The 22,026-nt window shown below is 60.5% G+C and overlaps 1 protein-coding gene across 5 annotated transcripts in view; it reads right to left on the bottom strand.

Moving 5' to 3' along the window:
• Nucleotides 1-1,876: 1,876 nt before the first annotated feature.
• The window catches only part of ULK1 (unc-51 like autophagy activating kinase 1), a 22,942-nt gene continuing 2,792 nt past the window's right edge, over nucleotides 1,877-22,026 (bottom strand). The window contains exons 4-29 of one of the 5 annotated variants that reach the window (XM_070386348.1): nucleotides 16,159-16,191; nucleotides 15,818-15,854; nucleotides 14,952-15,125; nucleotides 14,802-14,875; nucleotides 14,392-14,493; nucleotides 13,290-13,348; nucleotides 13,116-13,198; nucleotides 12,621-12,671; nucleotides 12,229-12,317; nucleotides 11,226-11,436; nucleotides 10,478-10,538; nucleotides 10,182-10,271; nucleotides 9,556-9,681; nucleotides 8,993-9,141; nucleotides 8,785-8,871; nucleotides 7,718-7,986; nucleotides 6,855-7,048; nucleotides 6,461-6,570; nucleotides 6,231-6,374; nucleotides 5,602-5,795; nucleotides 5,332-5,504; nucleotides 5,127-5,245; nucleotides 4,629-4,786; nucleotides 4,329-4,364; nucleotides 3,655-3,790; nucleotides 1,877-3,574 (exon numbers count right to left, since the gene is read on the bottom strand). In XM_070386348.1, the coding sequence (XP_070242449.1) occupies nucleotides 3,519-3,574; nucleotides 3,655-3,790; nucleotides 4,329-4,364; nucleotides 4,629-4,786; nucleotides 5,127-5,245; nucleotides 5,332-5,504; nucleotides 5,602-5,795; nucleotides 6,231-6,374; nucleotides 6,461-6,570; nucleotides 6,855-7,048; nucleotides 7,718-7,986; nucleotides 8,785-8,871; nucleotides 8,993-9,141; nucleotides 9,556-9,681; nucleotides 10,182-10,271; nucleotides 10,478-10,538; nucleotides 11,226-11,436; nucleotides 12,229-12,317; nucleotides 12,621-12,671; nucleotides 13,116-13,198; nucleotides 13,290-13,348; nucleotides 14,392-14,493; nucleotides 14,802-14,875; nucleotides 14,952-15,125; nucleotides 15,818-15,854; nucleotides 16,159-16,191 (3,015 nt within the window). In that variant the 3' untranslated portion in view covers nucleotides 1,877-3,518. The remainder of the gene's footprint in view (nucleotides 3,575-3,654; nucleotides 3,791-4,328; nucleotides 4,365-4,628; nucleotides 4,787-5,126; nucleotides 5,246-5,331; nucleotides 5,505-5,601; nucleotides 5,796-6,230; nucleotides 6,375-6,460; nucleotides 6,571-6,854; nucleotides 7,049-7,717; nucleotides 7,987-8,784; nucleotides 8,872-8,992; nucleotides 9,142-9,555; nucleotides 9,682-10,181; nucleotides 10,272-10,477; nucleotides 10,539-11,225; nucleotides 11,437-12,228; nucleotides 12,318-12,620; nucleotides 12,672-13,115; nucleotides 13,199-13,289; nucleotides 13,349-14,391; nucleotides 14,494-14,801; nucleotides 14,876-14,951; nucleotides 15,126-15,817; nucleotides 15,855-16,158; nucleotides 16,192-22,026) is intronic. The other 4 variants (XM_070386349.1, XM_070386351.1, XM_070386350.1 and 1 more) reach the window with 4 other exon arrangements.

The following is a 22,026-nucleotide window of genomic DNA, read 5'->3' as shown; positions in this document are numbered from 1 at the left end:
GAGGGCCCAGGCTGAGCTGCTCCTGTGAGTGCATGACCTGGGCAACTGTGATGGCTGAAATGGCAGAGGAACTAGAGCTGCTGAGGAGAGCTGTTGAAATTCAATGATGGGGACTTTGGGTTGTGTCCTGGAGATCAGTCAGCCTCTCCCTGCCCGAGTGAACCAAGAAGCCCACTCTGCTGCAATGGAAACCCCGGGCAGGGTGAAGGCAGTCTCAGGGGCAGGTCCAAGACCCTGAGTTGTGCCTGGGGGCAGGGGGCCTGAGTTAACAGGTGAGGACCATAGAAGCCTGGGGCCCTGCTCTCAGGTCCTGCATCAGGTGAGACAGAATGAAAGGAAAAGGCCACAGAGGCGGCTTCCTGCAAACCGGCCATGGCAGCGCCAAGCATGCCTGCTCTCTCATCGATGCCAGCAGCTCTGATCTCGCCATCTCTGACCTATGTCAGAGTACACATTGAAGCCTGTGAGGTTGGGATAGGTGCCCAGGGGACAGTTTGAAGTGGGACAGGCCCCTGAGTTGGGCCTCCTGGCTGAGGGTCCCTGTGAGCATGCCAGGAACATGCAATGCAAGGTCTACAGAAAGAAAGCCAGTCCCTCCTGTGTGCTTGCTGCACCCCCAGGCCTAGCCAATTCTCCTGGGCCCTCTTTACTGTCAGGCTCCTGCACAGGGATATTTATAGCAGCTTCACCTATAAATACTGACACTGAGAAGCCAGAGGACATCCTTTGGTAGGTGAACAGATAAATAAACTTGGTACCTCTAGACGGTATCATTCAGCACTGAAAAGAAATGAGCCATCAAGCCATGAAAAGACATGAAGAAGCCACTCTGAATAAACTGCACACTGTATGATTCCAGCATTCTGGAAGAGGCAAAATTATGGAGACAGTAAAGGGACAGGGATTGACATTGGTGGAATGAACAAGGGCAGTGAAATGATACTGAAATGGTACATCACTTTACACCTGTCCAAACCCACAGCATGTGCACCGAGAGCGAATCACAACATAAACCGTGGACTCTGGGTGATGACGTGTTGGTGCCGGTTCAACAATGGTTAACAGATGAATCCCACCGGTGCAAGTTATTAATGGGGCGGTGAAGGGGGCAAAGCAGGAGAGGGAGAAGTATGTGCGAGTTCTCTGTACTTCCTGCACAATGTTTCTGTGAACCTGAAACTGCTGAAATGAAGTTTATTAAAGTGACAACAAAACGCCATGGTTGTCTTAATGCTCTTTTGGCGTTTCTAACATACGGGGGAGCCCCACAGAACGGAAGGGGCTGCCTCTCTGCCAGCACGACCCTTCCTGTCTACAGAGAAGGGAGCACGCACTCCAGGAAGCCAGACTGGAGCAGCCCTGCTGGGACCCGACCTTTTGGGGCCCCACCTTCCACTTCCTCTTAACGCTACCTTTCCAGGAACTTTCGTCTCACATTGTGGTTAGCCTCTTTGGTAACTTAATGAATTATTTTTAACCTATTGAAACAATATATAGTCTAAAAATGCAAACCTTACCACTCAACAATAGAGAAACCATCCAATTCAAGGATGGGTAAGGAACTTAAAATAGAAAAGATGTAGAAATTGCTGACAAACCTGTAAGACACTTGGGGTCACTAACCATGAGGATAGTGCAAATCAAAACCACAGCCTCTCACACCCACACCGATGTGGAGCGGGGGACCCTCCTGGGATGGAAATGCTGTGGCTGCTGTTACGGTTTGGCGGCTGGTGAACCCCCAGAAGACTGAGCTCCTCAGCCTTGCCTTGAGCCTGATCCCCAGTCGCCAGGTGATGCTGCTGGACATGGGGATAGGGGGGCCAAGAAAGGAGGTGACAGAACAAGACAGTGACAAACCATCAGTAACAGCAGCTCAACAAATCCAGATGTTTATTTCCTTAAATTGATATTACACAATTTAACATAACGGTGTGTGTGTGGGGGTGGGGGTCACACGAAACGTCTCTTAAGGTAGATTGAGAGGAGAGCTGTGTCATGGAGAACAGGACGGGCTGGCAGCACGCACCCTGTGCCCTGGGAGGCTGACAGCGAACAGAGCTGCAAGTGGCTACTCCCATGGCGCTGGCCTCCCAGTGGCCCTGATTCCAGCTGATCATAAAGCAATAAATACGAACACATTCTGCGTTGGAGGAGAAACTCAAGTCACTGGTGATGAGACAGAAAGGGGTCCCAGGCCTGCTTGCTTTTAGGTCCAAGCATGGAGGCAAGATTTCAAGTATCACCGAGAGAGAAAATGAGGGTCTTCACCTAGGCCTGGGGTGAGACCTCAAAGCTGTGGGTGATGGACTGGGGCCCCCTCTGCATCCTTGTGAACAGGTTTGAGAGAAGTTGGGCAGGGCTGGCAGATCAAGGAAGGGCACCCTAGGGCCTAGAGGAGGGCTTTTCCGCCAACCCCCCAAATATGGCCAGGACCTGGGTGTGTGTGGGGTGACTTAATGTTAAAACCTACTGTGAAAGCTGGACTGGGAGGCTTTTGCACAAATACGGTCATCACCTGCCCACCATCTTCAGGCAGGAAACGAGGGCGAGGGTAGGGCAGACAGCTAAGCGCAGACCGCACGCGCCCAGCACCATAGCCCCCCCAGGTCTCGGCATTGCTGCCGAGGCCGTCCCTGCCCTGCTCCCACCCTTTCAAAACAAAACATCAACTCGTATGAGTTTTCTTAAAAAAAAAAAAAAAGAGTTACAGAAAATAAGACACGTTTTAGGAGAAAAATGTGAAAGACTGCAACGTCTGTGCTGGGTTTTGGAAGCTCGGTGCTTCGTACTGTCCGTCCCTAAAAGAACATTTAAATAAGACGGCTGTTTCCCGAAGAGGGTCCCGGGTGGCGGGCATAGCACATGTGCTCGTGGGGCTGTTTATACACGTACACGAGAATACGGGTGTGCACACACGCCTCATAGTGCAACAGCCGGGACCAAGTGGCAGCCCCGGGTCCAGTCCGCCTGCATAAAGTGCTGGGTGATTCACAAAGCTGGGTGGTGGTCTCGGGGAAGGGCAGAGGAGGGAGCCAGGAGGATACACCTTTTCCTGGGTGGATCCACTGGGCAGGCCTGGCGGCTTTGGCTTGAGTGGGCATCATGGTCTCAGGGCCTCTGTCTTCAGCATGACAGCCCTGGGGTCTGGGTGGGGTCAGGGGATGCCCACGCATCCCCACCTGCCATCGAGGCAGCCGAGAGAGAAGTTCAGATCGCTGGCTGGGCTAGGAGTTCTGCCTGTCAGCCAGGCCAAGGGACTGGCCTGTGCTGAGGTTCTGGGTGGGGCCCTCCACCGCCCTGAAGTCCATGGCCGAGGAGCCCAGGAGATGGAGACGTGGCTTGAGGCCTGGCTCTGGCCGCTGGGTGGGGAGCCGAGGTCCTTTCCCCAGCACCAGCGAGCAGTGTCAAGGCCACAGGCTTGTCTCTTTCGGCCTGGCCAGCACACTGCTCCCCGCCCCATGGATCTGCAGAGAAGGTCCAGTCCTTTCGGCACAACAGGCCGGGCCTCCAAGAGGTCAGGCACAGATGCCGGTCAGCAGGGCCGAGAGTCTCCGCTCAATGCACAGCTTGCCTGCAGGGAGGGAGAGAGGGTACCCAGTGAGCGGGTGCCCAGCTGCTCCCCCCCGCTCCCCCAGGCCCAGTGGCACTGACACTTGGCGATGTTCTCCACGTCCGCCTGGTCCGTGAGAATCTGCTGCAGCCCCTCCATGAGCAGCAGGGCCTTGTGGTAGCGCTGGACACAGTCCTCCCGGCGGTGGAACATCTCATCCAGGGCGGCTGACTGCACCTGCCGGGCGAGGGTGGAGGCTGGGTCTGGCTGCCCCCCAACAGGGTAGGAGGACCTGGAGCTGACTGCCTGCAGGCTGGAGGGCATGAGTGACGGGGCAGGGTGGTGCGGGCACCGTCCAAGTCACATGAGGCCTAAACAGATGCCCACTCACCTCAGGCAGTCGGGGTTGCAGATCAGACCCCGAGGGTGGCTAGCTCTGCTCCCAGGTCAGCACTGCCACTGGGGAGAAGGCTCCCTCGGACCTGGTCCCAGTCACTATCAGTGTGGGCCAGCGACGGCATAGCTTAGCAATGGTCACCCCAGGAGTTTGGGGATGAGAAGGCAGACTTTTCCCAAATGTTTATTCAAACATTGCTTTTACTACAAGTGACTTCTTTCAAAAAACAGAGATTGCCTTAGAAGCCACTCGTTTTGGAGAGCAACAGAGGCAGAACACTGAGCAGGGCCCCTCTACGCCCCCAGCTGTCTTCACGCTGTGTCTTCCGAGCTGGCCTGCCTGCACAGGTTTCTTCTACTGCAGAAGAAACCAACTCACCTGTAAAGAGACTTGAAAACGAGGTCCCCTGTTTTCCTGGTAAGGAAACTGAGTTTAGAGAGGGGTGTGACCAGAGATACACTTGGACGATGGAGTCACACTGTGGGGCTTAAGCTCAGGTGAGCTCTGGGCTCCTTGCTGCGGCTGGAGCGGGGCCTGTGTATCACTGGTTGGCAGAGTAGACAACATGGTGGAGCAACGCCCTCTGCAGTCTGGCAGAGCTGTGGCCATCAAACAGCCCTGCCCACTCCTTGGCCCGCTCTCCCAGCTCCTCCCCACGCGGGGTCCCGCAGGTCGTACCGTCTGCACTGCGTGGCTAAAGATGAGCTTCTCGGCAGTGACGCTCTGGATGCGGTCCAGGAGCCGCTGCTTGTCCAGGAAGAAGCGCTGCAGCCGCAGGCTCAGGCTTTGGCAGGACACCACGCTGGTCTTGTACAGCTCGTTCAGTTTCCGCACCACTGCAGGAGGGGACCTTGCAGCTCAGGCTGACTGCAGGAGTGGGGACCAACAGGCAAAAAGCCCCTCACTCCACCCCCGGGGCAGCTTTCTGACTCCACCTCCTATGCATTCTGCCCCAGCAATGCACACTGTGCCTTCCCACCCCCAGACACAGGGCCCTGCTTCGGGGCCTTTGCACCTGGCCTTCTACTATCCCCTTGGCCGTTATCCCACCTGGGTGGGGCCTGCACCAGGTAACCTTAGAAAGGCCTCCCGCATCACCTCACCCTCCCTGTCTTCCCCACGAGCTCACAGCCTCCTGCCCCGACCCTGCTGGGAGCCCGAGCCATCCGCCCTCACCTTGCTTCACAGTGGACGACAGGCAGAGCTTGCCGGCCCGGATCTGGTCGATGGCGGTCTGCAGGCCCGAGGACAGGAGCTCGGCCACCTTCAGGTAAAGCACCAGCTGCTCTGCAAAACTGGAGGGCGGCACGGATGTGTCAGGGGGCTGGGGGGCCCATGCCCCAGGCGGCCTCCCCGCTGGGCACCCACTGGGCACACCCACCCCCACTCGCGGCTCAGCAGGCTGATCTGGTCGGCCACCACGCTCTCCTGCAGCTGGTCCTCAGGCCCCCCAGCCGCCTCGCTGGCGCTGCCCTTCAGAGCCGCGATCTCCAGGATGTGCTGGACAAAGACGAGCGTGAAGCGCAGGCTGTGCAGGATCTCCGTGTGCTCTTGCTGGGGAGACGGGGCGGCTGAGCGACGGACCTTGACAACCCTGTGACCAGCCCTGCCCAGAGATCATGCTGGGCCTCATCCCAGCCCCAGCTCTCACCTCCATCAGGGTCTCCTCAGGGAGGTCGGGGGCCTCGAAGGTCACGGCCCCCTCCAGGTTGGCGGTGACAGGGTCGGCAAAGCTGCAGCAGTGGCCGGGGGCGGGGACCTCGAGGGTGGCCTCGCTGTAGGCCCCGGGCGCCAGGTGGCGGGCGGAGGAGGAGCCGGCCGAGCTGAGGGAGCTGGAGGAGCCCACTGTGGGGAGAGGGCTGGTGAGCAGGGGCCCTCACCACGGCTGCCCCTTCCCCACCAATCTTCTGCCACTCTGAGACACAAGTCTGGTCCCCACCACCCGGCTGCTCTCCCTCCAGGGAGTAGAGCCCACAGTGGAGGCCTCACCACTCCCAGGCCTCCGTCCACTGTCCACTGTAGGTGGGACCCTCGAGTTCAGAAGCTGGGGTTGCAGAGGCCTGTCTGTATGACCTGTGCCCGCCCAGAGGCAGCACTGAGCCCTAGACCCCTGACCCTCCCGGGAGGACCCTCCCAGGGCCTCAGCGTGGGGGTGGTGCCCCGGTGCCCAGGGTATCACCCCTGCTGCACTGGTGCCGTCAGCCACCGCCCTCCCGCTTCCTGAAGGACGGCGTGGGCCACTGACTCACTGCAGCTTTGAGGCCACCAGACAGTCCTCACCTGAGAACATGGTCGTGCGGGGGCCCTGGGGTGGCGTGGTCCCGCTGGGGGGCGAGCCCACTGTGAACACTACGGGGGAAGGGCTGCTGGCGCCCCCAGCACGAGCTCCTGGGTGCAGGTTCCCTCCGAAGCCAGCAGAGGGCGCTGGGGGAGTGAGAAGAGGCGCTCAGGTTCCTCCCGCCACGGCCCCCCACTTCCCAGAGAGCTCCCCACCGACCCCTCTGGCGCACCAATCTCCATGGGCTTCTCCTGCAGGCTGTCCGTGCTGCCTGAGTCGGGAGCCTGCGTCCCAAACGCAGCCTTAAGGAGCAGATCTGTGAGGCGGCCGGTGCTGAGGGACCTGCAGGGTGAAGGGTGGTATGAGGTGCCATGAGCCGCCCTGCGGGTACCAGTCTACCCACTTCCCAGGGCTGGCCCCCTACACCCCACAGGCAGGGCCTGGGGAACCTCACAGTCTGGTCAGCATGCCCAGCCCTGCCCATTCCAGGCAGTTACTGTCACCCATTGAACAGATGTGCAAACTGAGGCTCAGAAGCGGTGGTGGAGGGAGTGCGGGGCAGGCAAACAGCAGGTAGGCCGCGCCGCAACTCCCCAGGCAGTGTTGGGGGAATCCTCAACACTCACCTTCCGAAGGGGCCCTTGGTGTCCTCGGTGGGCCGCAGGCCGGGGCCCAGTTGCTGCCCCTGGAAGGGCCCTGCCTCGGAGAGGTCGGGGAGCGTCCGGTTCCGTGGCGGCGTCATGACCACGCCTTGCCGGGCCAGGAGGGTCAGCAGGTTCTGGGAGCTGGGGGTCTTGGTGAACTCGAACGCGGGCACAGTCTAGGAGGGGCAGGGAAGGTGCTGAGGATGACCCACATGGTAACGCTAACATCCTGACAGGGTCAGCAGTGCTGGCCTGAATCTGCAAGGCCCCACGCCTCCGCAAAGGCCCAACCCTCACTGACCCAAGTCTTCACAGCAAAGAAGTGAGACTTGTGGGTGGCTGACTCCGTCCTGTGCTGGAGCAAAGGCACACATGCAGACATGTACCACGCTGGGCACACATGTGTGCACCTATGCCCTCACACAGACACCATCAGGCGGCTGCAGGTACTAGCCCCATTTCACAGACAGGAAACTGAAGCAAGGGCTGAACTAAATCATCTGTCCATTGCGGCAGCTTAGGTTCTCTGGTGCTCTGGACCCTGGACCAGGGTCAGGATACTTCCCATCAAGGGCCAAGAAATGTTGTGCCTTTGGGGCCAGTCTTCATCGCAGCACTCCGCGTGTAAATGGGGAGATTTATGGAGTCAGCTACCAGCTGGTGCAGAAGATCTGGGCGCAGAGGGCAGGCCCGGCTGTGCTGGAGCACGCAGGCCCCACCTCCAGCTTCTGGGGACCCTCATGTCCTGCGGGAATCCCACCAGGGAGAAAGCCCAGTGGCCCAGGCACGTGGGAGAAGTACAGCGTCACTCCCACCCACCCCCTGGAGGTCTGGGGCCCTGTTACCTTGGTGGGGGAGCCCAGGATAGGGGGCAGGGGGTTCCGCTGCAGGAAGTCAGGCAGCTTGGGCGAGCCGCGCAGGGGCCGGCAGGATTGAAGTCCATGGGAGGGCTGGGGGGGGCTGGCCTGTGGGTGGCCAAACGCCACCCCCAGCGGGTCCGTGGGGGGCTTGGGCAGCTTGGGACGGACGACATGCAGGTCGGACAGGTTGGGGGCGCTGTGCAGGCGGTAGCCCAGCCCGCTGGTGTGGGGAGAGTGCTCAGGTGCAGAGGAGCCTGGGAGGGGACAGGATGAGCCCAGTCACAGCCGTCCGTGGACGCCTGGACCAGCCCACACTACCAACCAATAGTATATAGAGGCCCCCATTCTGCTCAGGATTCCCTTTACCCTCACAGTCACCCAAGCCACACTGCACCCACGCTTTACTGCGTAACCTGGAAACAGGCACAGAGACACTGAGACACCTGCCCAAGGTCACACGGCATGACAGGAGTGAGGGCTGAATTTGAGCCCCCTCGTCAGCCTCCATAACCTGAAGGCTGGAGCTTGTTAAACAGTCTTATGGAATTTTCTTTCTCTCTTCAACTCATAAGAAATGATGATTATGGGGCTTCCCTGGTGGCTCAATGGTAAAGAATCTACCTGCCAAAGCAGGAGACCTGGGTTTGATCCCTGATCCAGGAAGATCCCACATGCCACGGAGCAACTAAGCCTGTGTACCGCAATTAATCAGCCTGTGCTCTGGAGCCTAGGAATTGGCAATTACGGAGCCTGTGTGCTGCGACTACTAAAGAGCCTGTGTTCTGCAACAAAAGCCACCACAATGAGAAGCCTGCACAACTGCTCGCCACAACCAGAGAAAAGCCTGCACAGCCCCGAAGAGCCAGCACAGCCAAAAATAAAGAAAGAAAATTATACTTAAATAAACCTTAAAAAAAAAAATGATGGTTGTGGACAGGAAGACAACCACTGTTCTAAGCAGTGACAGGCCAGCCCAGGGAGGTCAGCCCAGCTCCTGTGCCCCTCCCCAGCTCCACCCTCAAACCCATCAATCAGGCTGGGGCTGCACCCACCTGGACGAGGGGACCTGCCACCCCGCATCTCAGATGCTTGAGGGGAGGGTGCTCCACTCCAGCCTGGCCGCTCAGGGATGGTTCCGACTTGGGGGAAAGAGAAATTGCCAGGGTCAACATGGGATGGACAGCAAGACCCTCCCCTGCCCCAGGGTGAAGACACCCAGTCCCACTCAGAGGCTGGTCTCCCAGCAGTATATAGGCTCACCCTGGGGAGACGGTGTGTAGGGCCGGCCCCCACCCAGGGACAGCTTCCTGGCCAGGGCGGCTCCGTGCTCAGCGTGGGACGGGGGTGATGGGCTGGCCCGTGCAAAGCCCAAAGGACTGGTGCTGCCTGACCTGCGGATGGCAGAGGACCTGGGGACAAGCGGTACAAGGTGTGAGGTCCCCAGCCACGCTCGGCAAGGGCCACGAGCATGCCATGTGTCTGTCCCCCTCCATTCAAATAATGGGCTTCGCCAGGAGCCAAAACCAGCTGGGCGTCCCCAGTCCCTGCCAGGGTGACTGCCAACTCAGAGGGGCTTCCGGGAATTAATTTGAAAAGTACCCCTTCCCACTCTCTTTTGGAACTTAACACAAATCACCATCAGTTTTATAAACACAAGCAGTCACCGTACAGCTAGAGTGCCAGAATGTCCACGAGGCAAGTGGTGGCGCTGATGGTTAAGCAGTGTGCAGCCTGCACAACCGCACTTGAGAGATGGCCCTGCACCACCCAAGTGGGGTTCTTACCACAAACGAGCCTGGCCAGTGGGGGGGCCCTGCACTCACCGCGCTGTCTGGTACTGGGTGGGTGACTGCAGGTTCTGCTCAATGCGCTGGTAGTTCTGCACCTGCGTGGGGACTGGGATGGGGACAGAGGCCCCACATCTGCTGCTGGAGAACGTGCCAGTCCGGCTGTGGTGGGCAAAGAGAGGTCAGGGTCACTGCAGGCGGGGCACTGGGCTGAACCCCAGGCCCAATATCCCGGGGCAGAGGCCACTCCAGCCACCTGCTTCCCTGTCTCCGCACACGGCCACTACTGCTTCCAGGGGGTATCAGGGACTGTCTGTGGGCACTCCCTCCCCACTACTCTACACTCAGGTGGCTTCTGGTTGGGACCAGCCAGTAGGAAGGGGACAGAGGACAGTGACTGGGCTGCTCCTGTGGGCTCTGGGCATCCCTGCCCCCTTGGCCCTACAAGCTCGGGGAGCGGGGCTGATGACACTGGTCTCTGGCAGTTCCCCCAGCCCCCACCTTGCATCCTTCCCACCACAAACCCTCCCTTCTGCTGGACCACCCATGAGGGGCCTGGCAGCCTGCCCAGCCTCTGGACATGACTGCTTCCTGCATGGCCCGGCTTGGTGCTGGCGTGCTGTGATGCCAAGGGAAGCCTAGGTGGCCCCTGCCCCACTTACCCTGAGGGGCTAAGGGAGCTGCCGCAGGGCGGGGAAGGAGAAGGGGTCCGGCCACGGCTGTCCAGGCCTGTGGAGGCCGCCAGCGAGCTCCTGCGGACAGAGCAACAGGCAGTCCCCACTCAGGACAAACGTGCACACGGACTCTGGCATCACCCTCGGGACCCCATCCTGCACTGGGCACAGGAGACCTGGCCCTGCCCAAACTCTGACCCGGAGGGTCGAAAGATAACCTAAGAGCAGGCACTACCCTCCCCCCAGAACAGGGGGCAAGGGGCACGGGGCTAGGGGATGCTTACCCACTGCACATCAGGCTGTCTGGGGGCGGCTTGGCACCTGCTGCCTCAGCCACCAGGTCACCTGTGGACAGGAGATGAGTCAGGCCAGACCCAGACACCTCCTCCTGGGGTGGTGGGGGCCATGCAGGGCCCAGCACTCTCCTGTCCCTGTTGTGGCACTCACACTGCCACCTCCCTTTGCCTGTCTGGACTCAGGGCTCTAAAGGAGACCCTGGTACCTCCCCTGCCCAGCAGCCTTGAGCCAACCTCAGGCCGGGTGTCCACACCTCCCAATCTGGGTCTGCCCCTCCTCCCAGATCTTCAGGTTCCCCCCTTCCCTCCTGCTGTCCTCCTTGCAATGCCCTCGGCTGGGTACCAGGCCCCTCCTCTGCATCAGAGCCAAGCTGACAGGCTCAGGGTGCCCCACTGGACACCAGGGCTGGCTCCCACCCAGCCCCATCTGCTGGTCTCGGTGGCCAGGGCCAGCGAGAGACGCACCAGCATCTAGAGTCAGGAGAGGAACTGAGGACCCCAGGACAGGGCTTTGGAAGGGTTGTGGGGCATAGGCTACAACTCAGATACAGATGGGCAGGTGCTCTGGACGCTCTGGACACTCGGGGGCACAAGGCCTGTGTGTGGCCAAAGGCAGGACTCAGCTCTGACTCAATGACCAACCACATATGGGGTGGGAGCTTCCAAGTCCCTTCTTAGGGGTGTATCTGGCACATCTGCAGTGAGCCCCCTGCCCACCCTGTGGGGGGCCCCTTACCTGGAAACTGGGCCGGGACCATGACAAAGTCGTCGGTGTCGCAGGATGAGTCCTTGCTGCTGCCGCCTGAGTCCCGGGAGCCCTGCAGGAAGCCAGCAGCCTCGGCCGGGGAGGTCAGGGTCTTCTGGAGCTCCTGCTGCATCTCCCCCAGGGACTGGGGGTCAGAGGGGAGCCCGCTGAGACTCAGGCCCAGGGCCTGGGGGAAGCAGGGCTGCTGGGGACGAGGCCAGGGCTCTGCATGATCTTCTCCCCAACGGGTCACGCTCGCCTGTGACTTCCCCACAAGGACAGTCATCTCACAGAGCCACCTGCCCCCCAGGGTGAGGAGGCGCTTCACTCCCACAAGCTCCAGGGAGACCCCCTTCCAGGTGACCCTCCACTTCTCCCTCCGTCCTGTGAAGGGTCGTACAGCCTGGCACGCTGGGGACGTGTACAGGGGGCAAGGCTGCCTGTGCACAAGCCCTGTGCCACGCTCAGCAGACGGGGCACCAGAGAGCTGTTTTCTCCGCCACCAGTCCAGCCCTGGTCCCTGCCTAGCAGGACGGACGGATGGACAGGTGGAGGCTCAAGTCCCAGCACCCCCAACCCCGCGCACAACCTTGGCAGACCTCACCCCACCCCTGTACTGGGAACATGGGCTGCAAGGATCGGATCCCAGGACACAGGGACCCCTGCACACAATCCTCCCTGGGGCCCCTGTCCGTGTCCACCCATGCACAAGAACGTTCAGAGCTGATGCAGTCCTGAACCCGCTGACGGCCATCAGGTCAGCCTCCGGGACACAACCGGGGAGGGGGCCCTGAAAGGGGACTTCACCCACTTCTACCGCTCCACGTCCACAAGCAGAATGTGTAAGTCTGGTGTCATCTGACCAGACAACACTGCAGAAATAAACGTGGGGGCCTGGGTAGGACAGAAGCCCCAACAGGGTTCCTGCAGCTGTCTACATGCCCCAAAGCCGAGGGGAGAGGAGCCCGTAGCCCCGACCCTGCGTGTGACTCACCGGTGGGGAAGCCAGGTGTGAGGTGGAGCTGCTGCTGGAGCTGCTGCCAGACCCCGAGCTCGGGTACGAGGGCACGGGCACAGGAGGGGCTGGGGGAGGGTGTGGGTCAGCGCATGTCAGCACGGGATATTGCCGGGCCCTGCACACTCCCACCCCGCCCATGACAACCCCACACCCTCCAGGAAGCCAGGGAGAAGACCTGTGCGAGGCCCCTGCCCCCACCTCCCCAATCCCGCTGCACCAAGTCAGCTGAGCTCAAGCCCACTCCATGGCCTGGGGGTCCCTAGGGACTACAGGCTGGAGCAGGACTGGGGAGCTGGAAGTGGGGGTGGGGTTGGAAGCCCATGGGGAGAAGGGAGGCACAGGAGTCCTAGAACCCTCAGGGGACTCACACTTCTTCACAGTGGCACTGGCATCCAGAAAGGGGTGATGGAAAAACTCATCTGCAAGAGAAAAGTTGGGGCAGGGCTCAGGAGGGTCTGACAACAGAACTCCCAGGGTGAAGGCTGGGCCCCCACCATCCCTTCCTGTGGGCCTGAGCTCCAGCAGGCTCTGGCCCCTGTCCTGGCTGCCTCACGCCAGGCACGGGGGGAGACAGAGCCCCAGCTGGCAGCTCTTGAACACATCTGGCACCCCCAGTGTGGTCCAGGCTGGGCTCCACCCACCCTTCCGACAGTTCCCAGCAACGCTGCCTATTGCACAAGTGGGGGTTTTTCTATCTGTGCAGCTGGGAAAGGAGCTGTGGGAATGGGGAAACCCGCTCACTGTGGCCACAGGGGCCCTGGAAGCTGGGGGTGCAGGATGAGGGGTGCAAGGCTGAGAGCTAGAAGGGCCCCTGTCCCCCAGGCCTGTCAGAAGGAGTAGGGGGCCGAGCGGCCGGCACTCACCAAAGTCCATGCGGTCTTTGTGGTTGCGCTGAAGCAGAGCCAGGAGCAGCTGTCTCAGCGGGGCTGAGGTCTCCCGGGGGATGCTGGGGGCACAGAGCACAGCGTTGACAGGGCAGCCTGATCGGGGCAGTGAGGAAGCAGGCAGGGGTCTGCCGCCAGGGGAGGGGCACTCACGTGGGGACCAGCGTCTTGTTCTTCTCGTAGAAGAGGCGGAGGTCCTGGGGACTGCTGGCCTGGAAGGCAGGGAGGGGTGAGGAGTGAGCGCCCGCTCCACTTGGCCACCGCCCACTCTGCACCTGACCCCGAGAGATCCACGGTCCAGCGCCGCCAGCCTGCCTGCCTGAACACTGAGGGCCCTCCCACGCATCCAAAGAAGGAGTGCCCCTCTCCCCACTCAGGCTGTGGAATCGCGGGGACCGCACAAAGGCAGAGGCTGGGGGCGCCCAGAGGAGGTTGCTGGGCCTTCCACCCACCTGCTGTGGATGACTTCTGGGTAACTGCTGCAACTGGTTGTTTGCTTCTTGAAATTGAAAAGTAGCCAATGTGCCAGCTCCAGAAGAGGGCCCTAGAGTAAGTTTGCTCCACAAGTGGGCCCTGCCTCCCTTGATAACACATGGCTGGCACATGCGTGTTCATTAATCATTCACTGAGCCCTGCTATGTGCCAGGCACTGTTCCAGGCACGAGGGTACAACGTTCCCAAGGCTGACATGCCAGCCAGGGATAGCCCTGTGCTTGCCCACACGGGGAAAACAGTAGGCAGGGAGGGGTGGAGGGAGCTGGGGGTGGAGGCTGGCCTAGGTCACTGGGCAGGCACAGAGGCTCTGGGGCAAGCTGGTGGCAAAGGAGAGCTGCGAGGTCAGGCCATGGAGTCACTGCAGGACGCGTGTTTGTGGGGTGGGCTCAGACGCACGGGCCCTCTAGGGTCCAGCGCAGGACAGGCCACTGCCTTCCAAATGTAGGGTATACCCCAGAGTTTGGGGTCCTGGTATCAATGTCCTGGCTCACTTCGGCACTGGAATGGGTAGGAGGGAGGCCGTGACACTTGGTTCAGACATACACATGGACAAACACAGGAGTGCTCCAGAACCAGTGGAGACTCCGGCCTTGGCTCTAAGCAGGATAGAGCCCTGAAGTGACTGCACAGTGGGAAGCTGGGTGATCATGTCATGCAAGTGGAGGGGAGGCTGCAGGACTTTAACGACCCACGACTATGGCAGGCTGCAGAGACGAGCACTCGCACACCTGTAGCAGACCCCTCTGCCCTGGGCCCTCACCTGGAACGGCGCCTTCCCTGTCAGGCACTGGTACACGATGGTGCCGATGCTCCACAGGTCTGCCTTCCCGTCATAGTGCTGGGACATGATGACTTCTGGCGCCTGCGGGGCGTACAAGTTTGTGTGGTGAGCATGGACACTGAACTGTGCTGACCAAGGCCTGCCTCCAGCCAGGCATCAGCCAATCAGGACAGACACCAGCCAGGGGCCACCCAGTCACACAGACACTAGCCAGGTGTCAAACGCCATAGACATGGTGGGGAACAAATGGTATATCCATGTCGGCTGCCACCCAAGGTGAGACCACAGGATGGGGCTCAGCTCTGGACACGGGAGGGGACCCTGCTCCCGTGTGGATGGAGGCCCCCTTTGACAGGGCAATGCAGCAGGGGCTGGGGGTAGCCACCTACCATATACATGGGGGAGCCACAAAGCGTGGCTGCCATCATGTTGCTCTGCAGGTACCGGGCGAAGCCGAAGTCGGCTGCAGGCAAGGAGAGATGTGTGAGGGGGGCGGCTGAGGCCCCTGGGGCCCCCGGGCCGCAGCCACCCCGCCTCACCAATCTTGACCCGGATGTTGTTGGGGTTGGCGCGGCGCCCGCCGGGGTTGGACAGCAGGATGTTCTGGGGCTTCAGGTCCCGGTGGATGATGCCCTTGCTGTGCAGGAGCCGCATGGCGCCCGCGATCTGCTGCAGGAAGAGCCGGATGGTGTCCTCGCTTAGTGTGCGCATGGCTGCAAAGGGGACGGGGTTCAGGTGGGCACAGCTCACCCGGGCACCCAGAGTGAGGGGCCTCCTACTCCTCCTACTGCTCCCTGCGGCCTCTGAACCCACCCTTTGCACCACCTGACCCTGAGCTGCTCCAGCGTGCCCTCCAGCTCCAGGGTGTCGCCCAGCACACCCTGCCCCTTCTCAGGTTAGGACCACTTCTCAGCAGCTTCCTCCACCTATTGCTCAGGGTAAACACCATGGCCAGAGGCTGCTTGAGAAGCCCCAGGTCCAGCTTCAACCAGCGAAGGGCTCATCCAACAGGTGAGAGAGCAGTTCCCCACTTTTGCCAGGACCCTGGGGAGGCCTGCCCCCTGTGGATAGCCAGGGATCTCTGGAGTCCAGAGCGCTCAGGACAGGCCTGTCTCCTGCAGAGCCACCAATCAGTGGCCATAGGGACACCCCGTAGGGCACCACATCCCAGCAGACTGAATGGAGCCCAGCTTAAGAGTGACCCTTCCAGACCAAGTCTGCCCTGCAAGGCCATCCTTTGTGGTTTTGACATAGCATGTAACCCTAACAGGTCTTCAGTCACCCTTCCATCCTTCCCAGCAGGCGACACCACCTTTAGGCCTAAGAAAGCTTGTTCACACCAGGCCACCTCTCACACTGGGTCAAGGTGAGCACACAGCCCATTCAGCCGCGGGTGTCCACTCACTGTGCAGGTAGTCGGCCAGATCCCCGCCGTTACAGTACTGCAAAAGACCAGCCACGTGTCTTGGTCAGCTGCCAGGGGAGACCCTGCAGCCCAGCCCAGGTCTCCCCATTACCCAACCCCAGGACACCTGCTCCCCTGGCACTTGGGGTAGACATGCCTTGCAACTCTCAAGGAGGTCAACGGGGATGCTCACCACCCCTTCAGCCCCTGCTGTGGCCGCTGGGCTGCTGGCTTGGTAAGCCCACAGACATGAGGACAACTTCTAACCCCTAGATGACAAGGGGCCTGAGAAACAGGAGGGCCCAGCCTCCTGGTTCTTACAGCCGGCCGCCAGGACTCACCTCCATGACCAGGTAGACGGAATTGGCCATTTCCTGCAGGACACAGAAGAGGCAGTGAGAGGTGGTGGGGAGCACGCCCTGTCCCCCAGTCTGGCAACTGTCTGGGAAGCCCGGCTTAGCCCCAGTGTGACCTGGGTGCCCGGCCTCTGCAGCTGTCCTCAACATACTGCCTGGGCTCAGGCAGCAGCTCCGGGAGTCACACCAGGGCTCAGACAGTTGGTTAGTGACCAGGACATAAGGACATCTGAGGGCCAAGTGAGTTTGAGTGACAGGAGGAGGAGCCAATCATATCACTCTGTTTGTCAAGGCGGGAAAGGAGCTGAGGTCCCAGGAGAGATGTCAGGGCTGGAGTGACGACCCCACCTTCCAGGGAGGGCCCCCGGTAACCCCAGGACTCCAACAGGATCAGGGTCAGCTCCAGCCCTGAGGTCCTGATGGGACTTCCTGTCCTATTGAGTGGCGAGTTGTGGCCGAGTGGACCCAGCTGGTGGGGGATCCAGGCCCGCAAAAACGACACAACTGGGGTATGAGGGCCTTGTCTCTCAGGCCAAGGCAACCACTCCTGCCTTCAGACTCAAAGATGCCAAGAGGATTACAGGTCAGTGCTGCCAGCCCACTGCTAGCCAGGAGCACCAGGCCAGCTTCCGGCTCAGCCCTTGGCCACCCGTGGCCTCAAGGAGACACTGGCATCCTTGGCTCGGTCCACACCCGCAAGTCTGAGGGGCCTGTTGCCTGGACTGGTGTGGAACCCCACCAGTGTCCCTACGGGAGATGCCCTTGAGATCCCAGGTCACCGATGAGGAAATAGGCTGGAGGAGCCAAGTCCACCAGGCAGGTGTGGACCTGAACTCTTCGCTCTCCTGCAGACCACTCCCTCCAGTCTTCCCCAGGTGGGGCTTTCCCTAACTGCGGGGGGCTCTGCCAGCCAGGACAAGGTCCCCAAGCCCCTTCAGCACCAGTACGTTGCAGGGTCTTGGAAACCAGGAAGAGCTCCTCCCGCCGCCCCTCCCCGCACCCCGCAAAACCACCAAGTCCTCATTCCTCACCAGCATGCTACTCCCAGGAACTCCAACTTCTAACCCACCCCCCATCCCCTTGCAAGGGGGCAAGTGTGTGAGCTGGCCCTGTAGCTCTCAAGGCAAGGGGGGAGCCCCAAGGGGGAGGTGGCTGCAGGAGGGACATATCTCAGTGGCCTCTGGGGGAGGGCACCCGAGGCCCAGATAGACTTGACCCCTCAGCAGCAGGCCACCGCCTTCCACTCCTACTCAGGTCTCAGACATGTCCCCATTCCCACCCGGCAGGACAGAGGACCCTGACCCAGTCACCCTGCCCCCAGGAGGTTGGTTCCGGGCTCAGACCCACATCAACAGTGACACAAAGCCACTAGTGACACCCTCTGTGTAAATGTCAGTGTCTTGTAACAAGAAAACCCCTCCACCCTGCCTCCAGGGCTCTACCAACAGAGGGCCTGTGGGTCTAGGATGGAGATACCCCAGGGAGCAGGGATGAGGTCAACACGGAAACCTCTTAGAGCTGGCTGGGGCCCGGATCAAGCCCATTTCCACATGTCCCCACCCCGCCTCCCCAGGCTGGTTACTCTGTGTCCCAGCAGGCATGCAAGAAGCCTCCAAAGTGCCCAGCTGGGGCTCCTCCGGGAGGGGGGCAGGCTCTGTCCACAGAAGTCCACAGGGGCCTTGCCCCTCCCCCCAGGAGTGAGAGCGTGGGAGCTGCCTGCAGGCCCCGCCCTCCCAGGCCAGCTGTGGGCAGAGATAACTCAGGGTAGGGGAAGGAAGGAGTCCCAGGAGGTCACACATGGACTGGTTAGGGGGGCCCAGGCCAGCGGGGAAGGCACACCGGGAGACAGGGGGACAGAAATAGGGAGATCAAGACAGAGGAAGACACATGGAGGCTCAGGAGCAGAGTTGGAGGCTCCCAGCAGAGGACCCAGCAGAGGGCGGAGGGAGGTGCCAGAGATAAGGACCCAGAAATAACCCCGGAGATCAGAACACCCACTCCCCGTGACACCCAGGCCACCTGCTCCCTCACCTGCTGTCACCCGGACCATGGCCACCTCTGCGGACGGACGTGCTGAGCAGGCTCCCAAACTCACCCACCAGGGAACACCCTTGTCTCGAGTGGCCCAGAGGCCCTGCCCCACCTGGGCCATGCAGCCAAACGGGCAGCAGAGCGGGGACTCAGGGCCCCTGCTTCCCAGAAAAGCCCCCAACTCACCCACCGAGCCAGGGACTGAGTGACAAGGACAGGAGACGGATGCAGCATCCATGCCCACAGGGTGTCTGTCCCCAGAGTCACCCAGGCCTGGCAGGAACGCTGCCACCACCATGCCCGCTTGGGGATGAGGGGCCTGCCAGCTGGGAGATGCACCTGTCGTCCCCCAAATCTGGGAGCATCCACACCTCATGATCACCTCCTCACCAGGATGTCCCTGTGGCCTCAATGACAACATGCTGTGTTTCGCACCCAGGAATCCACGGGACCCCCATACCCACCGTACCTACTCCATCCAGGGAGCTTCCAAATGCCAGGCCAGACGCACTCCCTCCCTTGTGCCACCCCACAGGGCCCACTGCCCTGGGGCTCGCCCCAAACCCCACAGGTCCTACTGGGCATAGAGAGTCAAGGGTGGGGGGCGGGGGGAGTAGCACCCACCAAACCTCACCACGTGGGATTCAAGCCTAGCATCAGAGGGCCCCTTAGGCCAGGGCCTGTCTCCCCGCCAGTGGCATCAGCTTGTAAGGCACTAAAGCAGCCGGCTGGCACGAGCCTTGGCCATTCCCTGAGGAGGTCAGGAAACGTGCCCAAGGCCCCGCCACCCCTCATGCCAGGTCCAATGACAAGAGCCCCAACGAGAGGGCCTGCAGGGCCCCCAGTGGAACACTTTTCCAAGGAGGCTGTGTGCCCAGGCCCTCCTGCCACCTGAGGCCTCGCTGGGCATCCCCCACCACCCACCTTTCCCTGAAGAAGACGACTCTCTGGGCCCCCTGGGGGAAGAGAAGTCAGTGCGGCCTCGAGGGCACAGCTGGTCAGCCCCTGGCAGCCTGCTGCCCACCCGGAGCCTGAAAAGGTTCTGCCTCGGCCTGTTTCCTCATGAGCTAAACTTGGTCTTCACAAACTCCCCCAGGAAGTGGGGACCAAGTGGGCTCCAGAGGGCAGGCCTCCTCCTTAGGGGTCAGTCCAGACACCTGACTGCCTCCTGGGTCTGCAGTGATCCCAGAGCGAGAGAAGGTAGGCAGATGAGCACTACCAGCTGTATTCTTGTCCTCAGGGGTCCGTTACGTCATTAACACAAGAATACACACACGGCTGAGGCGCTGCCCCCCCCCCCCCCCGACCCCGGCCCCCGCAGGGAGCACAGCAGGGCCACCACCTCCATCACTCCAGTCACCCCCAGTGCAACCTGAGGACTGCGCAGGTCCCAGTGATGTCCTCCTATTTGAGGGCAGAGAGGTCCTGCAATTCTGCTTCTCACACAACTGGCAAGGGAGGGGAAGGGTTGGGTACCGGAGTCCTGACTACCCCACCGTGCGGCCCCCAAGGCAGGGGGCGGTGAGCCCCAACCTGTGCGCCTGAGGTGAATGGGCAAGGCCTTCAAGGCAGGATGACATGAACCCTCTCTCTCTCTCTGTGGTGTGCCCACAGGCCCTGGGGACGGGGTTGGCCTGGGTGTCAGGGCCAGGTGTCCTGAGCAGCCTGGCACGGGCGCCCAGGCACGTAGGAGGCTGCCCCGCCACAGGGTGCTAAGGTGCTTTGCTTAATAGGATCCGAGCTCCAGGGCTGGGCCGAGCCCACTCTGTCTGGTGATCCTGGGCTGGGCCTGGTGGGCAGGTGGGTGGGCGGGCACTGACCTAGTTACCTCCTGGGGAGTGGGCTGTCTTGGCTCCCAACAAGGTGGCAAAAGCCACAGCCAGCGCCAGAGCGCGGCCGCCCACGGGAGCAAGGCTGCTCCCTGCCCCCAGGCTGGGCTCTCCTGGACAGCGCCCAGACAGGAAGGGATGCCCGGCCCCACCCTGAGGAGGAAGGCCCACCCTCCGTCCTCACGGAGCCTCCTTCAGCTTCTATTGTGTGCCTGTGGCTCCCGGGAGGGGGGAAGGGGAGGCCGGCTGCTCTCTCCAGCCCCCTTCTTCCCGCATGCCGGGCCTGCCCCGGGTTCGGGAAAAGCAAGGACACTTCCAGAATGGAAAACACAGAATCGACACGGTCCTCCCTGGGACGGCATAGTCCACTTACTACTGAGCCAGGGCTCTGAAAAAAGCAAGGCCAAGGGCTGCCACTGTCCTCAAAGTTCCCACAGAGAGGCAGACCAACCCCCCGCCACCCCCGACAAGGTGTCCACCAGCCCAAAGTCACAAGAGGCTGGCTCTGTCGGCCAGGCTGGCGAGAGTGAGTCATCCAGCTGTGGGAACCAGCCAGACGGCACGCAGGCCTCAGGAAGGCCCTCCTCCCGGGGCACGCTGGGCAGGGCTGGTCCCCAGATTCCTAGGATGGCCGCTCTCCCCAGAAAGAGCACATCTGGACACCACACAGCAGGCTAGCGTTAAGACCGAGGGCCCAACCCTCTACCCCTCAAGGAAAGGCCAGGGCTCCAGGTGCCTCCCCACAAGTCTGCAGGCCTCAGGACAGAGCACCACCCCCATCCGCCACCCCACCCCCACCCCTGCCGGGTGCCTACCTACCACCCACCCACATCAGCCTGGCCTGACAATAGTCACTATTCCATATGGCCCCAAAACAAAACCACCTCAAAAGACAAGAGGCAACCTGAGGGGGAATATTTGTAAACTATCACAGAAGGGCTTTCCTTAATATATAAACAGTTCCAATATATAAAGAGTTCCTACAAATCAATGATATTTATATAGCTCTTATTAAGTACCAAGTACAGGTCTAACCAGGCTTCCCAGGTAGTACTGGTGGTAAAGAACCCGCCTGCCAGTATAGGAGACATGAGAGACTTGGGTTCGATCCCTGGGTTGGTAAGATCCCAGGGAGGAGGGCATGACAACCCACTCCAGTATTCTTCCCTGGAGAATCCCATGACAGAGGAGCCTGGCAGCCTACAGTCCCTAGGGTTGCAAAGAGCTGGACATGACTGGAAGCAACTTAGCACGCACAGGTCTAAGCGCTTGATATATATAGACTCAAGTTGTCACCACACCACCCTACGACACAGGTGTACTGTTAAAATCTCCAATTTTCTGGGTAACAGAGAGGCAGCAGGAGGCTGAGTAGTTTGCCCAAGGTCACACAGGTAAGTAAATGGGGGAGCTGGGCCCAGAAAGGCAGTATGGCACAGGGCCCATGCCATTCAACACCATGCTGTCCAGCCTTGGGAATCATAAGACCTACAGGAATACATCCCTGGGCAGGAGGCATTCCTAGTGTTCCTGTGCACAAGGAGAGATGCTGAGCCTCACTCAAAAGTGAAAAACAAAACCATACGAGACACCATTTTCCACCACTCAGAGTGGCCAAGATGAAACTCTGATAACAGATCTCCTGGCAACGATGTGGGGAGACAGGCCCTCTCACAGGTACCACTGCTGTGTCCACGGTCCATCCTCAATGGACCACAATCTGGCAACTGTTCCCAACTAAAATACGCATCCTCTTACTTCTAGGAATCCACCCTGCAGACACATACACATGGCAAAGGTGAATCAAGGAGAGTCACCACCACACTGCTGACATGTCAGAATCCCAGAATAACCCCATGTTCCATCAGCGGCGGATTGGTGAGGTCACCTGTGGAATATGGGGCCATGAACGCCCACAGCTGCAAATAATACCCACAGCCACGATCATCAACAACACTAAGACACACAGTTTCAACCAAACAACTCCAGACTC

This window comes from Bos mutus, chromosome 17 (assembly GCF_027580195.1).
Source record: "Bos mutus isolate GX-2022 chromosome 17, NWIPB_WYAK_1.1, whole genome shotgun sequence".
NCBI lineage: Eukaryota > Metazoa > Chordata > Mammalia > Artiodactyla > Bovidae > Bos > Bos mutus.
Note: the sequence above shows the minus strand (reverse complement) of the source record. Positions and strands in the feature narration are given on the sequence as shown.